Raw genomic sequence first — 15,584 nt, 5'->3', positions numbered from 1 at the left:
TAAAGACCTAAATGTATAGCATGGTGATTATAGTTAACAGTGCTGTACTGTATTTTTCAAAGTTGCTACAAGAGTAGAGCTTTAACATTCTCAGCATAAAAAACAAAATGGTAATTATGTAAGCTGAAGGATGTGTTAACTTTATTGTGGTAAACATTTAACCACGTATGTTTATCAACTTGTCACACTGCACACCTTGAACAACAATGTTATATGACAATTATATCTCAATAAAGCTAGGGGGGAAAATCATCACCCCTTTGGAAGGTTCAAGCCTGGCTGTCAGAATATTTGGGAGCAAAGACAGCTTAAAGTTGGTATCCTAATGCCCCAAAGGGGTAGAAGAGAAAAGGGAGCTGGGAATGAACCCATTCGAGTTAAACCCAGAGTTGCAAAAAACTTCAACTTTCAGTTCTTTACACAATGCCTGACACACAAATAAGTACTCAATTTGTAGATATCCTCATATAATCCTTTCTGGTTCATGTGGGTAAGTTTGTCCATAATTTCTCAGAACACGAACTATTCAGTAGAGCATTTTCCTTCATTGTGTTGAGAAACTGCAGCCTTCATGAAAATGCAACTGAAAAAAAATCTCTGCTCACGCACCAAGGTAAGCAACACGGAAGCTTGCCATCTATCCAGGGCCTTGGGAGCGGGAAGGGGAAGGGAGAAGAGCCATGAAAATACAAGAAAATACTAAAACATCAACTTTGTGCCAGACTGTTTTGAAGTGTAAAGTTATATTACACACAAGGTGGTGGAATTCCAAGTCATGAAATTAATATAAAACCTAGTCCAAAACCACTGAAATGCCAAGGGCTCCAGCAGAAGTAAACTTGAAACTGCTCAACTGCTCTGTGGGGCTCATAGGTCTTTCCACCTGTGTGTGTGTGTGTGTGTGTGTGTGTGTACACATGCACAATTAAAAATTACACAATGAATAATCCAGCAATTTCAGTGATTAATTTCTTCTATGCGTCGTAAATAATAGTGGGAATAATAGAACAATCCAAAACAGACTGTGAAATAAATTACTTTAAAATTATGAAGGACATAAAAGGAGGAAACGGAAACTTGTTGAAAAAAATAGGACAAGTATATAAAAAGAACTCGCAGAATTTGAATTAAAAAATAACCCAACACATTCTCAAATGAAAAATGCAATCACTAAAAATAAACAAGTTAAAAAGTAGATTAAATGCAGAGTAAATACAGATGAAAGGTTTTTAATTAACTGAAAGAGGTCTGGTAAAAAGCACCATGAATGCAACATAGAGACATGAAGAGAAACCGGAAAAGACAAATGGCCAAGGAGCGCTCATACAAGCCTCCTGGAAAAGCATTCATTAGAGAAGGCACGTGGTTATGGCATCATAAAGTGTGCATGTCCCCCACTGACACTCTATGGCAATGCATAGCAATCTGGCAGGGTGAGATGTCAGATGTTCAGGATGGGATCCCAGTGCTTGGGTTGTGAGGCTTTGAAGCTGCATGATTAGGAAAGCACTGGCCCTTTGCCTGTGTGATCATAGGCAGGAATACAATCACAATGTGATGTGTAAAATCTTTCATACAATGTTTCAGAAGCCTGTTTCTGTTCCTAACCTGCTGGCTTGATACTCATGGTTGGGATAACTCCCTGCCTGGCATGAACTAAGCGCTAGGTTCCAAGCCTTCATAGTGCAACAATGAGACGGGAAAATACGGTAACAGAATTGGCCACATCCACATCGGTGTGTACAGCAGGCAAATCAACACTCACCTCTGGCATAATTAGGGGTTGAGTCCAAGCTGTGGGGTTGACCATGACTGTATACTGTACTGGGCCACAGCCAGTTTTGGCAGAGCTTTGCAAGAGGCCCAGTTCTTTTCTGAGCAGACAGCCTATTGGGGGGGGGGGGGTTCAGTCCTGCACAAGTTAATATCATCCCTCTAACACATAAAAAACCATTACATGAAATTATCCAACAAACTCTGTATAAGAGCTCCAAGTTCTACTTGGCTAAAACCAAGATTACGCAGGAAGAGAATAAAGAGGAGCAGTACCCAAAGAGAAAATGATTGAGACTTTCTAAAACCGATGACAGACTTGAATCTTCCAAATGAAGACGTATATTGCATCTCAAGCCATAGATAGATGAATGCAAATCTGTATCTTGAGATTTAATTGTAGAATTGCAGAACATCACACAAAAATATAAAATCTTAAGAGCAACCAGAGAGAAAAAACAGATAACCAAAAAAGGAATCACAATGAGGTTGACAGCAGATTTCTATGGTAACTAGCCTCCACAGATGTACTGGGACAAGCTTCCCCTTCCCTGTAAGTACATGCTGCTTCTCATATCAAGAGGTGCACCTTCCCTGGGGCTGGGCTTAAAATGCTCTGACCAATAGAATGCAGCAGAAATGGCATCTGAGACTGTGGGTGCCTTAAGAGGACTGGCAAATCACACTTCTTCTTGTAACTCTTGCTCTGGGACACCATCTTTCAAATCGCAGCCACCATGTTAAGAGGAGCCCAATCCACACAGAGTAGCCACATAAATGAGAACCTGAAGGGCAACAATTAACAGCCCCAGGTACAATTCCACCCACAGCCAAGTATCAACTGACAGCCATCTTTGATGTTCTATCTGAATTGAGTCCCTGCATAATTGCAGCCCCAAACATCAACATCAAAAGGAGAAACCACCCGCTGATATCAGGCAACTTACAGAATCATGAGAAAAAAATAAAACAGCTCATTTTTTAAGCCACTAAATCTGAATTTTAAATTTGATAATTAAAATGTTTCTCAGGTGCCATTAACAGATTCCAGAAGATAATGGAAAAATATTTCTAAAGTGCTGAGGAAAAAAAATGCTCAACCTAGAATTTTATAACAAACTATGTATCTTTGTAGAGTAAGATCAAAATATATTTTTAGACAAAATATATATTTTAGACAAATAGTGAAAGTTCACCACTTAATCTTTCAGAGAGAACTACAGAACATATGGATACAAAAAATAACTAAGCAATAAAATTTATAAATATGTTGTAAATCTAAGTAAGTGCTGACATGCTAAAAAGATATAACAATATTAAATAGTATCTCACCTGGTTAACTAATTTGTCTATTTTGGTGTTTTGAATTCATACTTAATAGAATAGAAAAAATGTCCTAAAGAAGAACCAACCTATATGAAAGCATCTCCTAGACCTTATACCCACTACTGATCAGTTCTTCCTGCCTCCTTCCCTCATATGTGATCCTCCCATGCCTCCACACCTGATAAGGTCCCAGCCCCAAACATTAAGGGATAGAGAAGAGAAACTTATAAGAGGAAGGCAAAAGAGGGGAGCCAAGCAAGAGAATTCTCTCCTGGCACTGACCAGGTACAACATTTGATTTCCTTATTTTTTCATTTGCTTAGTCAAAATCAAAAACTACGTCATGGACATGCAATGTGAATCATAATTTTTAAAATGAAAAGGACCAAGTTACATCTTTTGGTCAGAAGCAAGCAACTCCCATAACCATAGGAACTACAAATTTTCTCCCCCTTCTCATTCTAAACATGAAAATTTTCAATCACCCACCTCAAGTTTTCAGTACAGAGCCAAATTTAAAGACTAGAAGAAAAGTTCAGAGCTTCTACTTTCAGTTAACATAGAAGTTAGTTATACCAGAAAGTGATTAATCATTTTAAAGAAGGCTATTAAGCATTACTTACTTTAATAGCAAATTTCTTTGATGCCATGGCTTACTGATTCCAAAGTTATTAGATACCTTTAATAGAAGAAAAAAGAAAGTTAAAAATAAGTATATCAAAATCTCTTTCTATTTGAATATTTCACAAGAGAAAGGTTGGCTGAACAGTCAATATCAATAGGTATTTGCACAATCAATGTTCACTTATAACTAGTCTTAGCAAAAATATTACACCAAATTAGTAATTTTAAAACCATCCATAAAGAAAAGCATAGGCCCGGATATATTCTACCAGATGTTTAAAGAAAAATTAATATTAATCCTTCACAAACTCTTTAATAAAACAGAAGCATAAGAAAAACTTCTTGAGTCCGAGGGGAGCGAGTGAGCTGAGTGGTTGTGTGGTCATATCTTGGAGACCAGCAGCAATTGCAGCATGGCTCACCAACTGACTAAAGAACAAATTGCAGAATTCAAAGAAGCTTTTTCACTATTTGATAAGGATGGTGATAAAACTCTAGCAACAAAGGAACTGGGAGCTGTAATAAGGTCTCTTGGGCAGAATCCCAGAGAGGCAGAGTTATAGGACATGATTAATGAAATGGATGCTGAAGGTAATGGCACAACTGACTTCCTGAAATTTCTGACAATGATGGCGAGAAAAATAAAAGACACAGACAGTGAAGAAGAAATTAGAGAAGTATTCGTGTGTTTGATAAGGATGGCAATGGCTATGTTAGTGCAGCAGAGCTTCGCCATGTGATGACATACCTTGGAGAGAAGTTAACGGATGAAAAGAATGATGAAATGATCAAGGAAGCAGATATTGATGGTGACAGTCAAATAATCAATGAAGAGTTTGTACAAATGACAACAGCAAAGTGACAACATCTGTACAGAATGTGCTAAATTTATTGTATAAAATTGTTTATTTACCTTTTCTTTGTTTGTAACTTATCTATAAAAGGTTCCTCCCTACTGTCAAAAATATTCATGCATAGTAATTAGAACTTCATTTCTCCATGTTGTCTTTGCTTATCTTACTATCATTGTCCTGAAACCTTATTTTAGAAAAACAAAATAAGGCTGGGTAGTGCAGTTGGTTAGAGTGTTGTCCTCATTCGCTACGACTGTAGGTTCAATCCTGGGTCAGAGAACATACGGGAATCAACCAATGAATGAATGCAGGAATAGGTGGAACAACAAATCAATGTTTCTCTCTCTCTCACGCACACACACAAAGTGAATAAAAAAAAAAATAGAAAAACTGATTAAGTAACACTGCATGTGGCATACTCTGGATACACCTAAGTCCTTCTGCACATCTAAACTTGGAGTTGGTCAAATGAGCAAACATCTGGGTTATGCCTTTTTCTTTAGGAACTGTCAGCATGATGTTGAAGTGCAGGGTTGTAACTCTGTATGGACTACGAACAGTCAACAATATGTACTTAAAAGTTGCACTACTGCAAAACAGGTGTATTATCCAGGTACTTCTACACTATTTTTTTATACTGCTGGTCCTGTACCAAAAAATTTTCTTTTATTGTTACTTGCTTTTTAAACTTTGTTTAACCACTTAATGAAAATCTGCTTATGGCACAATTTGCCTCAAATCTAATCCAAGTTGTGTATTTGCTTAAAAAAAACAATTTATGCCCCCACCAAAAGAAGAAAAACTTCTCAAATCATTCTATGAGGTCACTATTATCCTGATACCAATGCCAAACAGAGACATCACAAGAAGATTATATACCAATATCCCTTATGAATAAAGACACAAAAGTCCTCAACAAAATACTACAAATCAAATATAGTCACATATAAAAAGGATTCTACACCATGACGAAGCTGGATTTATCCCTTGGAATATAAGGTTTGTTTAACATCTGAAAATTAATCAATATCACATACTATATTAATAGATTAAAAGAAAAAAAACACATGATCATCTCAAATTCAAAAAATATAAAACCCATTTTTTATTTAAAAAATCCAATTCACTAGTAATAGAATAAACATCCTCAACCTGATAAAAAAACATCTATAAGAAACCCCACAGCTTACATCATACTTAATGGTGAAAAACTGAACACTTTCCCCCCTACAATGAGTAAAAGACAGAGATGCCTCCTCTTGGCCTCTTCTACTCGACATAGTATTATAGGTTCTAGCCAGGGCAATTAGACAAGAAAAAGAAAGAAAAGACATCCAGACTGGGAAAGAAGAGTAAAACTCTCATCTATTAATAAATGACATGTTCTTATATGTCAAAGAATAAAAAACAATAAACTACTAAAATAAACAAGTTCAGCAGGATTATAAGATAAAAAGTTAATATTAAAAATGAACTCTATTTCTATACACCACCAATGAGTAATCCTGAAATGAAATTAAGGAAACAATTCTATTTACAATAGCATCAAAAAGAATACTTACAAAAAATATTTAACAAAACAAGAACAAGATTTGTACACCAAAACCATAAAATATTATTGAAAGAAATTAAAGACTTAAGAAAACAGACAGACATCCCAAGTTCATGGATTGGAAGACTAAATATTGTTAAGACAGCAATACTCCTCAAATGGATCTACAGATTCAACAGTATCTCTAGCAAAATCCCAACTGACTTCTTTAAAGAAATTAACAAACTTATCCTAAAATTCGCATGAAAATTTAAGGAATCTAGAGTAGCTAAAACAATTTTGAAATAGAGAACAAAGTTCGATGACTCATACTTTCCTATCTGAAAACTCGATACAAACCTACAGCAATCAAAACAGTGTAGTACTAACATAAGGACAGACACACAAAACAACAGAAAAAATAGAAAATCCTGAAAAAGACCCTTATAGTTATGGTCAATTGATTTTTAACAAATGTGCCATGACAGTTTAATGGAGAAATAGTCTTTTCAATTGGATATCCACATGCAAAAGAATAAAGCTGGACCCTCAAGTCACACAAAATTTAACTCAAAATGGATGAAAGACCTAAACGTAAGGGCTAGAACTATGAAACTCTTAGAAGAAAACATAGGTGTAAATTTTTGCAACCCTGCATTAGGCAATAGATATAATACCAAAGGCACAAATGACAAAAGAAAAACTGGTAAGTCACATTTCATCAAAATTTAAAACGTCTGTCCTTCAGAAGACATTACCAAGAAAGTTAAAAGACAACCCACAGAATGGGAGAAAATATCTTTAAATCATGTATCTGATAAGGAACTCATGTCTAGAATATACAAAGAATCCTTACAACTGAAAAATAAAAAGGCAAATAACCCAACTTAAAAATGGACAAAGGATTTGAATAGACATTTCTCCAAAGAAGATATACAAATGGCTAATAAACACATGATGAGCTCAACATCAAAAGAAAAATATATGTCCACACAAAAATTTATACAGGAATGTTCACAGCAGCATTATTTAGAGTAGCCAAAAAAGGAGAAACAAACCCAAATGTCCATCAACTGACGAATGGATAAACTACCTGTGCGCAGTTGGTTGAACATCATCCTGTGCACCGAAAGGTTGTCAGTTTCATTCCCAGTCAGGGCACATACCCGGGTTGTGGGTTCGGTACCCAGTAGGGGCAAGCATGGAAGGAAGTAGATTGATGTTTCTCTCTCACGTTGGTGTTTTTCTCTCTCTCTCCCTTCCTCTCTTTCTAAAATCAATAAAAAAATAAAAATAAAAATGAAAATAAAAAAAGAAATTATACTCCCTTTTACTATGTTCAGCCAGGCAACTGACCTCTCCCATCCTTGCAGAAGTCTGGGGAATTATTTTCTAGAGAAGGTAAGAAAGAGGATCTCTGGTCTAGAAAAACACCAGGCACAACTTAAGGTAGGGGGTACCTACAGAAAAAAGAATTTAAGGGAATACTTACAAACTCACTGAACCTTCCTAGCCCACATGCCCGTTGTGATGGTTGATTATGCATGTCAACTTGTCCGGGCTAAGGAATGCCCAAATAACCAGTAAAACTATTTCTGGGTGCGTCTGTAAGGGTATTTTGGGGAGAGATTAACATTTTAATTGGTAAACATGTAAAGCAGATGGCCCTCCCCAATATAAGTGAGCACCATTCAATCCAGTGAGAGCCTATCAGAACAAAAGTGGGAGGAAGGTGAACTGTTGAACTCTGTTTGAGTTGAGACACCCATCTTCATTCTGCCCTCAGACACTGGCACTCCTGGTTCTCGGGCTGTTGGACTTGGGACTGAATTACACACTAGCTTTCCTGGTTCTCCCAGAGAGCTAATCATGATGCTTCTCAGCCTCCATTATCACATTAGCCAATTCCTATAATAAATATGTATACACACACACACATGCATGTATATCTATATATACGTGTATGTGTGTGTGACTTACTGGTTTTCTTTCTCTAGAGAACCTTGACTAATACACCTCTCTACCCTGTGTAGCTTCTCCAGATGGGAGACTGAAACCTTCCCACTCAGGGAAGTGGACTAACTTAAAAGGCAGGGTCTAAAGCGTATCAGGTGTTCCCCAAAGAAAACCCCCCAAAAATAGCTATGAAGTGAAGCCTACACCTACAAGCTGCACATCTGTGTGAAGAACGAATTTCCATCTTTTTAATGTCTACTATCAAATACAAGTAAACAACCAGGCATTACCTGCCATTTAAGGAAAGACTCTTCATGAAAGAAAACAAACAGAAAAAAAACTACTTGGTTGAAACCAAGACTATGCAAGGAAAAGAAAACATTTTTTAAAAAGAAATTATAATTAATATCAGAGAGGTAGGAGGTATTGCATCCATAAAGCAATAACTTTTTAAAAAGGAAATTTTGGAAAACAAATTAAAACTATGATAGCTGATATTAAAAAAACTTAATAGAAGGGCTGAAAGATCAAGTTCAGTAAGTCATTCAGAAACTTCAGCAAAACTAAAAATTAAAAAACCAGTATAGGAGGACCAACACATGAAAATTAGGATGAAAACAGACCCATATTGGGGTACAGTAAAATTTTAGGCACTGGTGACAGAAAGAATCTTTAAAAAATGGGGGGGTAGGGAGAGAGGTGGTGATAAGAGAATATTTGGCTCCAAATTGCCCAAAGTACCTCTGGAGACTAAAAGGTAATGAAATAGCTTCAAATTTCTAAAGAAAATTGTTTCTAACCTCTGACTGCCTTTAAACATTGGGAGGGGGCAGGTTTTTCGGCATGCAAGGTCTTAAAAAATTTAAGACTCAGGCACCCTTTCTCAGGAAGCTACTAAAGATGTGCTTCACCAAAATGAGGAAATTAACCAAGAAAGAGGAAGATACAGGAAACAAGGCCAAGACAGGCGAAAGGCAGAGGGAATCCCAGGATCTCATGAAAGCAGATCCCTACATGAGACTGTGGGGCTTGACCAAGAGAGAACCATCAGTGCAGGCTAGAGCAGCACGCACAATGTCTGGAGTTTAAAAAGCTTAAATGTTAAAAAGCCTTGGTATCACACCTGCCTGTTCAAGTCTAAATTCAGTGAAATTTTTATTTTATTGCATGTTTTTCAGAAGATCAAGACAATCTCCAAAAAGGTCAATTTTCCAAATATCTAAAAGCATGTAATTTGCATAAGCATACTGACAAGTTAAAGTATATTGTAAATCTCATAAAATACTGTCTCATTCTCTATTTTTGCATTCCTGAGGCGACTTTCTCTGGCCTGAAAACAGGCATTCTTTCAGATGGAGGAGACTTTGATAGCGTATGACTCCACCAAAAATACATGTGCATTTGTGTCTTTAGTAGAAAGGGAAAGATCCCAAGATCCTTAAGAAAATTAATTTGGGGAGGGAATGGAAGTAGATTAAAGAATATCACATGATTGTTCTGTCACTTAAATACAAAGCAGAGATAAACTCTAATAAAGAAAGTCAATGACCTTTTAGATTATTCGGTGGGAAAATCCAAGGCACTTTGAAATTCACATTTGTCTTCCTTTTAGCATTGCTGGACTGTGTAACAAACCAAAGCAACCACTCCAGATTAAAATGACCAAAAAATAACTTCAGACTTCTAATCTCTGGATTTCAAATTTTATCAAGAAAATTACTGTACTTCCTCTTATCATCTTAAAAAAAAACTTTCATTAGTTATGGGAGTAGAAACTGAAAACGGCAAAGGCCTAGAACTTTAAGGAACAACTATAATTCAAGAATGAGAAATCATTTTGTTCCCTGTCCCCACATCCAATTTTATCACCAAAAAAAAAAGTATCAAGGAAGGAATTATAAACTTGAACAAAATAGCAAAGGAAAAATGACAAATGAGCAAAGATCTTGCTGGTGACAGCCTAGATAAAGTTTGAAAAGGCAACTTCAGTGTAAAAAAGAATCACCTTTTCCTATTGTTCATACAGTTATTTTGAAAGCCAAAGTCAGCTTATAAAAAAGGGAAAAACGAAATTAAAAAAACAAACAAAGGGAAACTCCAACAATGGGAGGAGGATAATGCAAAGTGGAAAAAAAAATTAGGTCTTTTTTCTCTTTGTCTTTAAAATGTTAGTCAAATATTGAAATCCTCTACCATGATTAATTCCACAGAACAGTTCTTTTAGTTATTCTATACCCTTAACCCATTCATTTGACCCATGTTCTGGGCCTCTCTCCTTCCTGCTGCGCCCACGAAAATCCCCACCCAGAGCTGTACAGGATGCTTCACTAAGAGACGTCTAATTTCTAATACTTTGTCAGAAACAGACAGAGGCACCACCATGTAGAGCAGCCAAGGCCTCCAGGTTCCAGTAAAACAGACATGTGTTCAAATTCTGCCCCTTCATGTGACCTCTGACAGACTATTCAACTCCTCTAAGTCTCTGGTGGGGTTTTTTTTTGGTGTTTTTAAAAAAATCTATGATAAGTGTCTTTCTCAAGAGTCCTGTGAGGATTATGTGAGATCAGATATGTGATATTCGGCCCAGCGCAGTCAGTACTCAGTCTGTTAACCACAATCGTTATAAACATGGAGAGCACAAGAGAGCACATAATCAATCCAAGCCCACTCTGATAACTACTGTTTTCCAGTCACCTTCACCATAGGAAAAAGCTTCTGGTAATCATTAATGCAATCGTCTTAAAATCTAATTCTTTCAGTGCAAAAACTCTAGAGATGGAGGACAGATCATTGATGGCTGTGGGTGGAGTGGTGGGGGGTCACTACAAAGGGGTAGCAGAAGGGAATTGGGAGGGGGAGGTAATGGAACTGTTCTGCATCCTGATTGGGATGGTGGTTATAAGATCAACACATTGGTCAATATTCATGAAATTTACACCTAAAAGAGTAAATTCTACCACGTTAATTAAAAATATTTTTAAAACTGAAAAACAAAAAATCCAACCTTTTCTAACAAGAGACTAAGTCAAAATAATGACACAACTGAACTTTTAAATGCCCAAAATATTGTAACTGCAATATTCTATATATTATCGTATAACTAACATAAGGCATATCCAATTTTAGTTACCAGCACTGATTTTTTCAAACACAAAATGTCAATACCATAATAAACACGAGGCACTGCTTTGCTATAATAGAAGCAAAAAGCCTCGAAATGTACCTACATCAATCATCAATCAACACTAGTGGTACTCTCCACTGACGGACAGACTTCACAGATCTCTATTTTGCTGCTTAATGAGTAAGTTACTTAGATGCATGAGTTATTGTTCTCAATACCTAAAAAGTAATATATAAATAGTAAACTTTAAAAATTAAATAAAGCTTAAAGTGACTAGAAATGTACACATCAAGAGATACAATCCACTAAAAAGTCAAACCATAACATGTTTCACTCAGAAAACAATTCATAAATTGTACAATGGCAAAGGTAACATCCCGATACAAACACATTTTATCTCTGTCATCTCCTGGTTTCACTACGTAGGTTTGGCCACCAAATAGACTTTTTTTTTTTTTTTTTGCCAATTCAAATAAACTGGAGAAGGCAATGTGAAATGAACACTGTGAAAATAAAAACCCAAATGCCCTTCAACTGGTGAAGGTATAAACAAATTACTGTATAATCCACGCAATGAAACACTACTCAGCAATTAAAAAGGAACGAACTATTGATGCTTACAAAAACAAAGATGGCTATCAATTATGGTGAGAGAAGCTCCTCCACGTGCCCCCCCAAATCAGCTCCTACAGTAAGATTCCATTTAGATAAAATCTTAGGAAATGCAAATTTATCTAGAGTGACAGAAAGCAGATTAGTGGTTGCCTAAAAGATAGCAACCAGAATAAATAAATAAACAAACAAATAAATAAATAAATAAAAAGACAGTGGCCAAAGGGATTACAAAGAGCCAGAGGAAACTTTTGGGGGTGATAGATATGCTATTTTGATTGTGCTGATGGTTTTAGTGGTGTCTACATGTAAAATACATCAAACTGTACACTTTAAATATGTGCAGTTTCTTGTATGACAATTATACCACAATAAAGTTGTTTTTTTAGAAAAAAGACCACCATAATAAACTATGTATTGCAATAAAGCAAGTTGTAATCTTTTTGCTGGTGGAGGGTCTTGTCTTCCATTTGTAAAAAAAGCAAGACCTGTGAAATGTAATAAAGTGAACCTCAATAAAACAAGGTAAGCTTGTATGTGGAAATCAGAAGCAATGAATATTGCACTTATGAAATACTGTTCTTCCTCATATTCACAGGATTTAAGTATTCAATACTAGATCTTTTGAAACACTCACAATTCTAAATAAAAACAACATGGTCTTCATTCTTCTTTTCCCGATTAATAGGTGGAGGGAGAAGAGACGGAAAGGCTATACAACTTGCTCCGGACACAGAATAAATAAATGCAAGTTGACTGATTACTGGGAAGCTGATTCACCACATTCCCAGTCCAATTCTCTTAACTGCCTTCAAATCCTAATTACTTTAAGTAAAACTGAGTAAGGATGATAAAAGCCTAACATACAACAACATGGAAAATGTAAAAGTCACTTACAGTTTCTCTAATACCTTACTGGTTCCTTAATTCCATCTGCAGGTCTCAACCTCTGCTGACATTGTGCAGATGTCTTTCAAAAAAACCTCCCTGGGTGAGGCCTAGCCGGTTAGAACGTTGGCCCATGGGCTGAAGAGTCCCGGGTTCAATTCCAGCCAAGGGCAATCCCCTGTCCCTCGAGGGAAGCAACCAGTTGATGTGCCACATCTGTCTCTCTCTCTCTCTCTCTGAAAAGCAATGTAGAAAATATCCTCGGGTGAGGATTAAAAAAATAACTCCCCAGGTGATTTTCATGAGCGGCAATATTAAAAGACCTGAGATAAATCAGGTTTAGATTTCTCATTAAAGGAAGACAGAAGAAAGCAAGGTGTGACAAAAAGGTTTAACCACGGCCCAAGGTTTTTCAAATTAATATTAAACTGCTGAACACACGCAGGCCAAGATTTAATAAATTCAAAGTAAAAATATGCACAGAGGTGTTGTCAGAACAGGTTACATAAGTAACATACCAGACTGACAAATTCTCTTCAACTTTTTAGAATGCTAAGATTGGCATCTTGACATCAAGGATAAGCTAAGCACTGAAAAAATGTGCCACATATCCACTGCATTTAAAACATAGAATAAACTGACAATAAATTGTGAACTGTTTAAGCAGCACAGATTGAAGAGACCATCTTTGTCTTTAGTCTGTGCCCTGAATGAGTGCTCCTTGCACTTTAGGATACACTTCTTAGGGAAGATTCTGACTCAGTGGGTCTTAGGACGTGGTCTACAACTGCATTTCTAACAAGCACCCAAGTGACAACGATGCTGCTGGTAGGTAGACCACATTTTTAGCAGCAAGTCCCCACCTAACTTGAATACTGGTTGTAAAATTGTGGTAGGCAGTTAGACAATAAGCAGAGCAAGAAGATGGGCCAGGTTCAGAAGGTCACCAGGATGGAAAGCCCTGGGTGCCTGACAAAGGACAACTGTAAGGTGGGACCTTACCCCCCCCCAAGGTGGCCTTTCCTCCCCTAGCATATCACTGGTCATGTGGTTTGGATCCCCTGATCTTTCCTCCCTAGAGATAACATTTAGGCCTCAGCTGTTTTTCAGCTCAAGGCCCAAAGAACAACAAAACCAGCCACAGCTGACCTCAGAACCAGCTGCACTGAGTAACTGCCCCCACCCCTGACACCACCCAATCAATCAGTGGAGCCCACAGCCCTGAAAGGACACAACTGGAAAGCTGCTGAACGTTATGCTGAGATGTTCCCCCTGGGACCTCCCCTAACATCTCCTCCCTTAAAACCATTAGGGCTGACACCCAGCCCTCTCCCGGTGGGGAGGGGCCCGGGGCACCTCTGCCTTTCCCTGCCCCATCCCCACCCCCACTCCCCCTGCAGGTGAGTATCAGCTTCCTCACCCCTCAGCTCCAAGGGCACTTCTTTCCCGTGTTTCCTAAGCTCATTTCTTCTAGGAATTACTTCTTCCACCTCTGTAATTTTACCAAGTAAATGTTCTCTTAGAGCTCGGGTCTTGGCTCGGAATCCTTTCCTGGCCAGAACCCAAGGTTGCTGAGCCCAGGTCTGGGCTGAGCCCAGAGGACCCAGCACCCAGGGCCCGGTTCCCACCGCCGCCCACGAGGTGAACCGGCGGCCTGGTGACCCTCACGCCTCGGTTCCAGGACATCAGTGTCAATACGATGTGTTCCTAGGAAAAGGGGAGAAAACAGTGGTGCGGGGCGAGGCTAGAAGGCGCAAGTGAGTATTTAAATCCTTGGACGGTCCAGCAGCGCCCAGAACCAAAAGATGCGGGCGCCCGTCGCACTTGGCTTTCCGGCGCTGCACGGGCGGCGCGAGCTTCACAGACGGACGGCGAGGCCCTCCCGCAGCTTCACTGCGGCGGTCACACCGCGTCCGAGGGACACCTGCAGGATTACCTGCCCCAGCCTGGGAGCTGCCGAGGTGGGTAGAAGGTACCCTCCGTGAAAGGAAGCGTTCCCCCAACTCACGGCGCCTTCCCGCGGCCTGGCGCGCGGTGCGCAGTGAAGGTGCATAAACGAGCGCACACGAGGCCACGACCGGCGGTCACGACCCAGAAACGTGCGGGGAGGGGTCACACCTGTACGTACAGATGATGGAGCCAAAGAGCTGACCCGCTCACTGCGGTCCGCTCTGTGCTCAGAAACGAAAAAGGAGGCATTTTCCAGGCCAGCACTTCCAACTTGAAAGCCCAGGCTTCCCGCACCCTTATGTTTAACATCGTTTTCACTCTTTGACAACAATAAATAGAGGTGGAACCACAGGGAGAAGGATTCAGAAAAAGCTCAAAAAAATAAAAAAAATAAAAAACCACGAGGAGAGATGGACAAACAGTTGAGCTCAAGCGAAGGAACCTCGCCGGTGGTCGGGAGTGCCACGTTCTTACCTAGGCTGGAGGCGGGGGTTGGGTGCGGGCTTTTATTTGTTTTGTTACTGTCCCGGGTCACTCGGGAAGTAGGGTCTGGTTGTGGACACTCAGACTAGAGAGGCAGCGGGCTCTGGCGCCAACCTTCGCAAGCTCTGCCGCTTCAGGTTCGGTCACGTTCCCCGTCCCGGGCCGGGAACGCCGCCGCCGCCCAGACACACCAGCACCTGGGCAGCGACGCCGTCCGCGTGAAGCCACAACCAGGACTTAAGATGGCGGCTAAACACCAGTCCCGGAGCCTGGCTATCGCGAGGAATCTGCCCAAAAGAAAAATGGCCTCCGGTCATGATCTCGCGGGTTCAAAAACGAACCAGAAAACGGCGCCAAAGGCTAGCTAGTTAGAGCCCGTGGACGCAGGGAAGGTGATTGGCCGGTGACCAGTGACGGTGACCCGCAGCGCTTGACAGCGGTGGTGACTAAAAACAAAACGCCA

The 15,584-nt window shown here is 39.2% G+C and overlaps 1 protein-coding gene and 1 pseudogene across 1 annotated transcript in view; one reads left to right on the top strand and one right to left on the bottom strand.

Annotated features, from left to right (window-relative positions):
- The window catches only part of SLX4IP (SLX4 interacting protein), a 159,867-nt gene extending 144,554 nt beyond the window's left edge, over window positions 1-15,313 (bottom strand). Inside the window, exons 1-2 of the mRNA XM_016212022.2 lie at window positions 15,113-15,313; window positions 3,723-3,778 (exon numbers count right to left, since the gene is read on the bottom strand). Coding sequence (XP_016067508.1) covers window positions 3,723-3,749 — 27 coding nt within the window. The 5' untranslated portion in view covers window positions 3,750-3,778; window positions 15,113-15,313. The remainder of the gene's footprint in view (window positions 1-3,722; window positions 3,779-15,112) is intronic.
- LOC107536360 (calmodulin pseudogene) lies at window positions 4,137-4,585 on the top strand (annotated as a pseudogene).
- Window positions 15,314-15,584: the final 271 nt, after the last annotated feature.

This window comes from Miniopterus natalensis, chromosome 7, assembly GCF_054644295.1.
Source record: "Miniopterus natalensis isolate mMinNat1 chromosome 7, mMinNat1.hap1, whole genome shotgun sequence".
In the NCBI taxonomy this organism is placed as follows: Eukaryota; Metazoa; Chordata; class Mammalia; order Chiroptera; family Miniopteridae; genus Miniopterus; species Miniopterus natalensis.
Note: the sequence above shows the minus strand (reverse complement) of the source record. Positions and strands in the feature narration are given on the sequence as shown.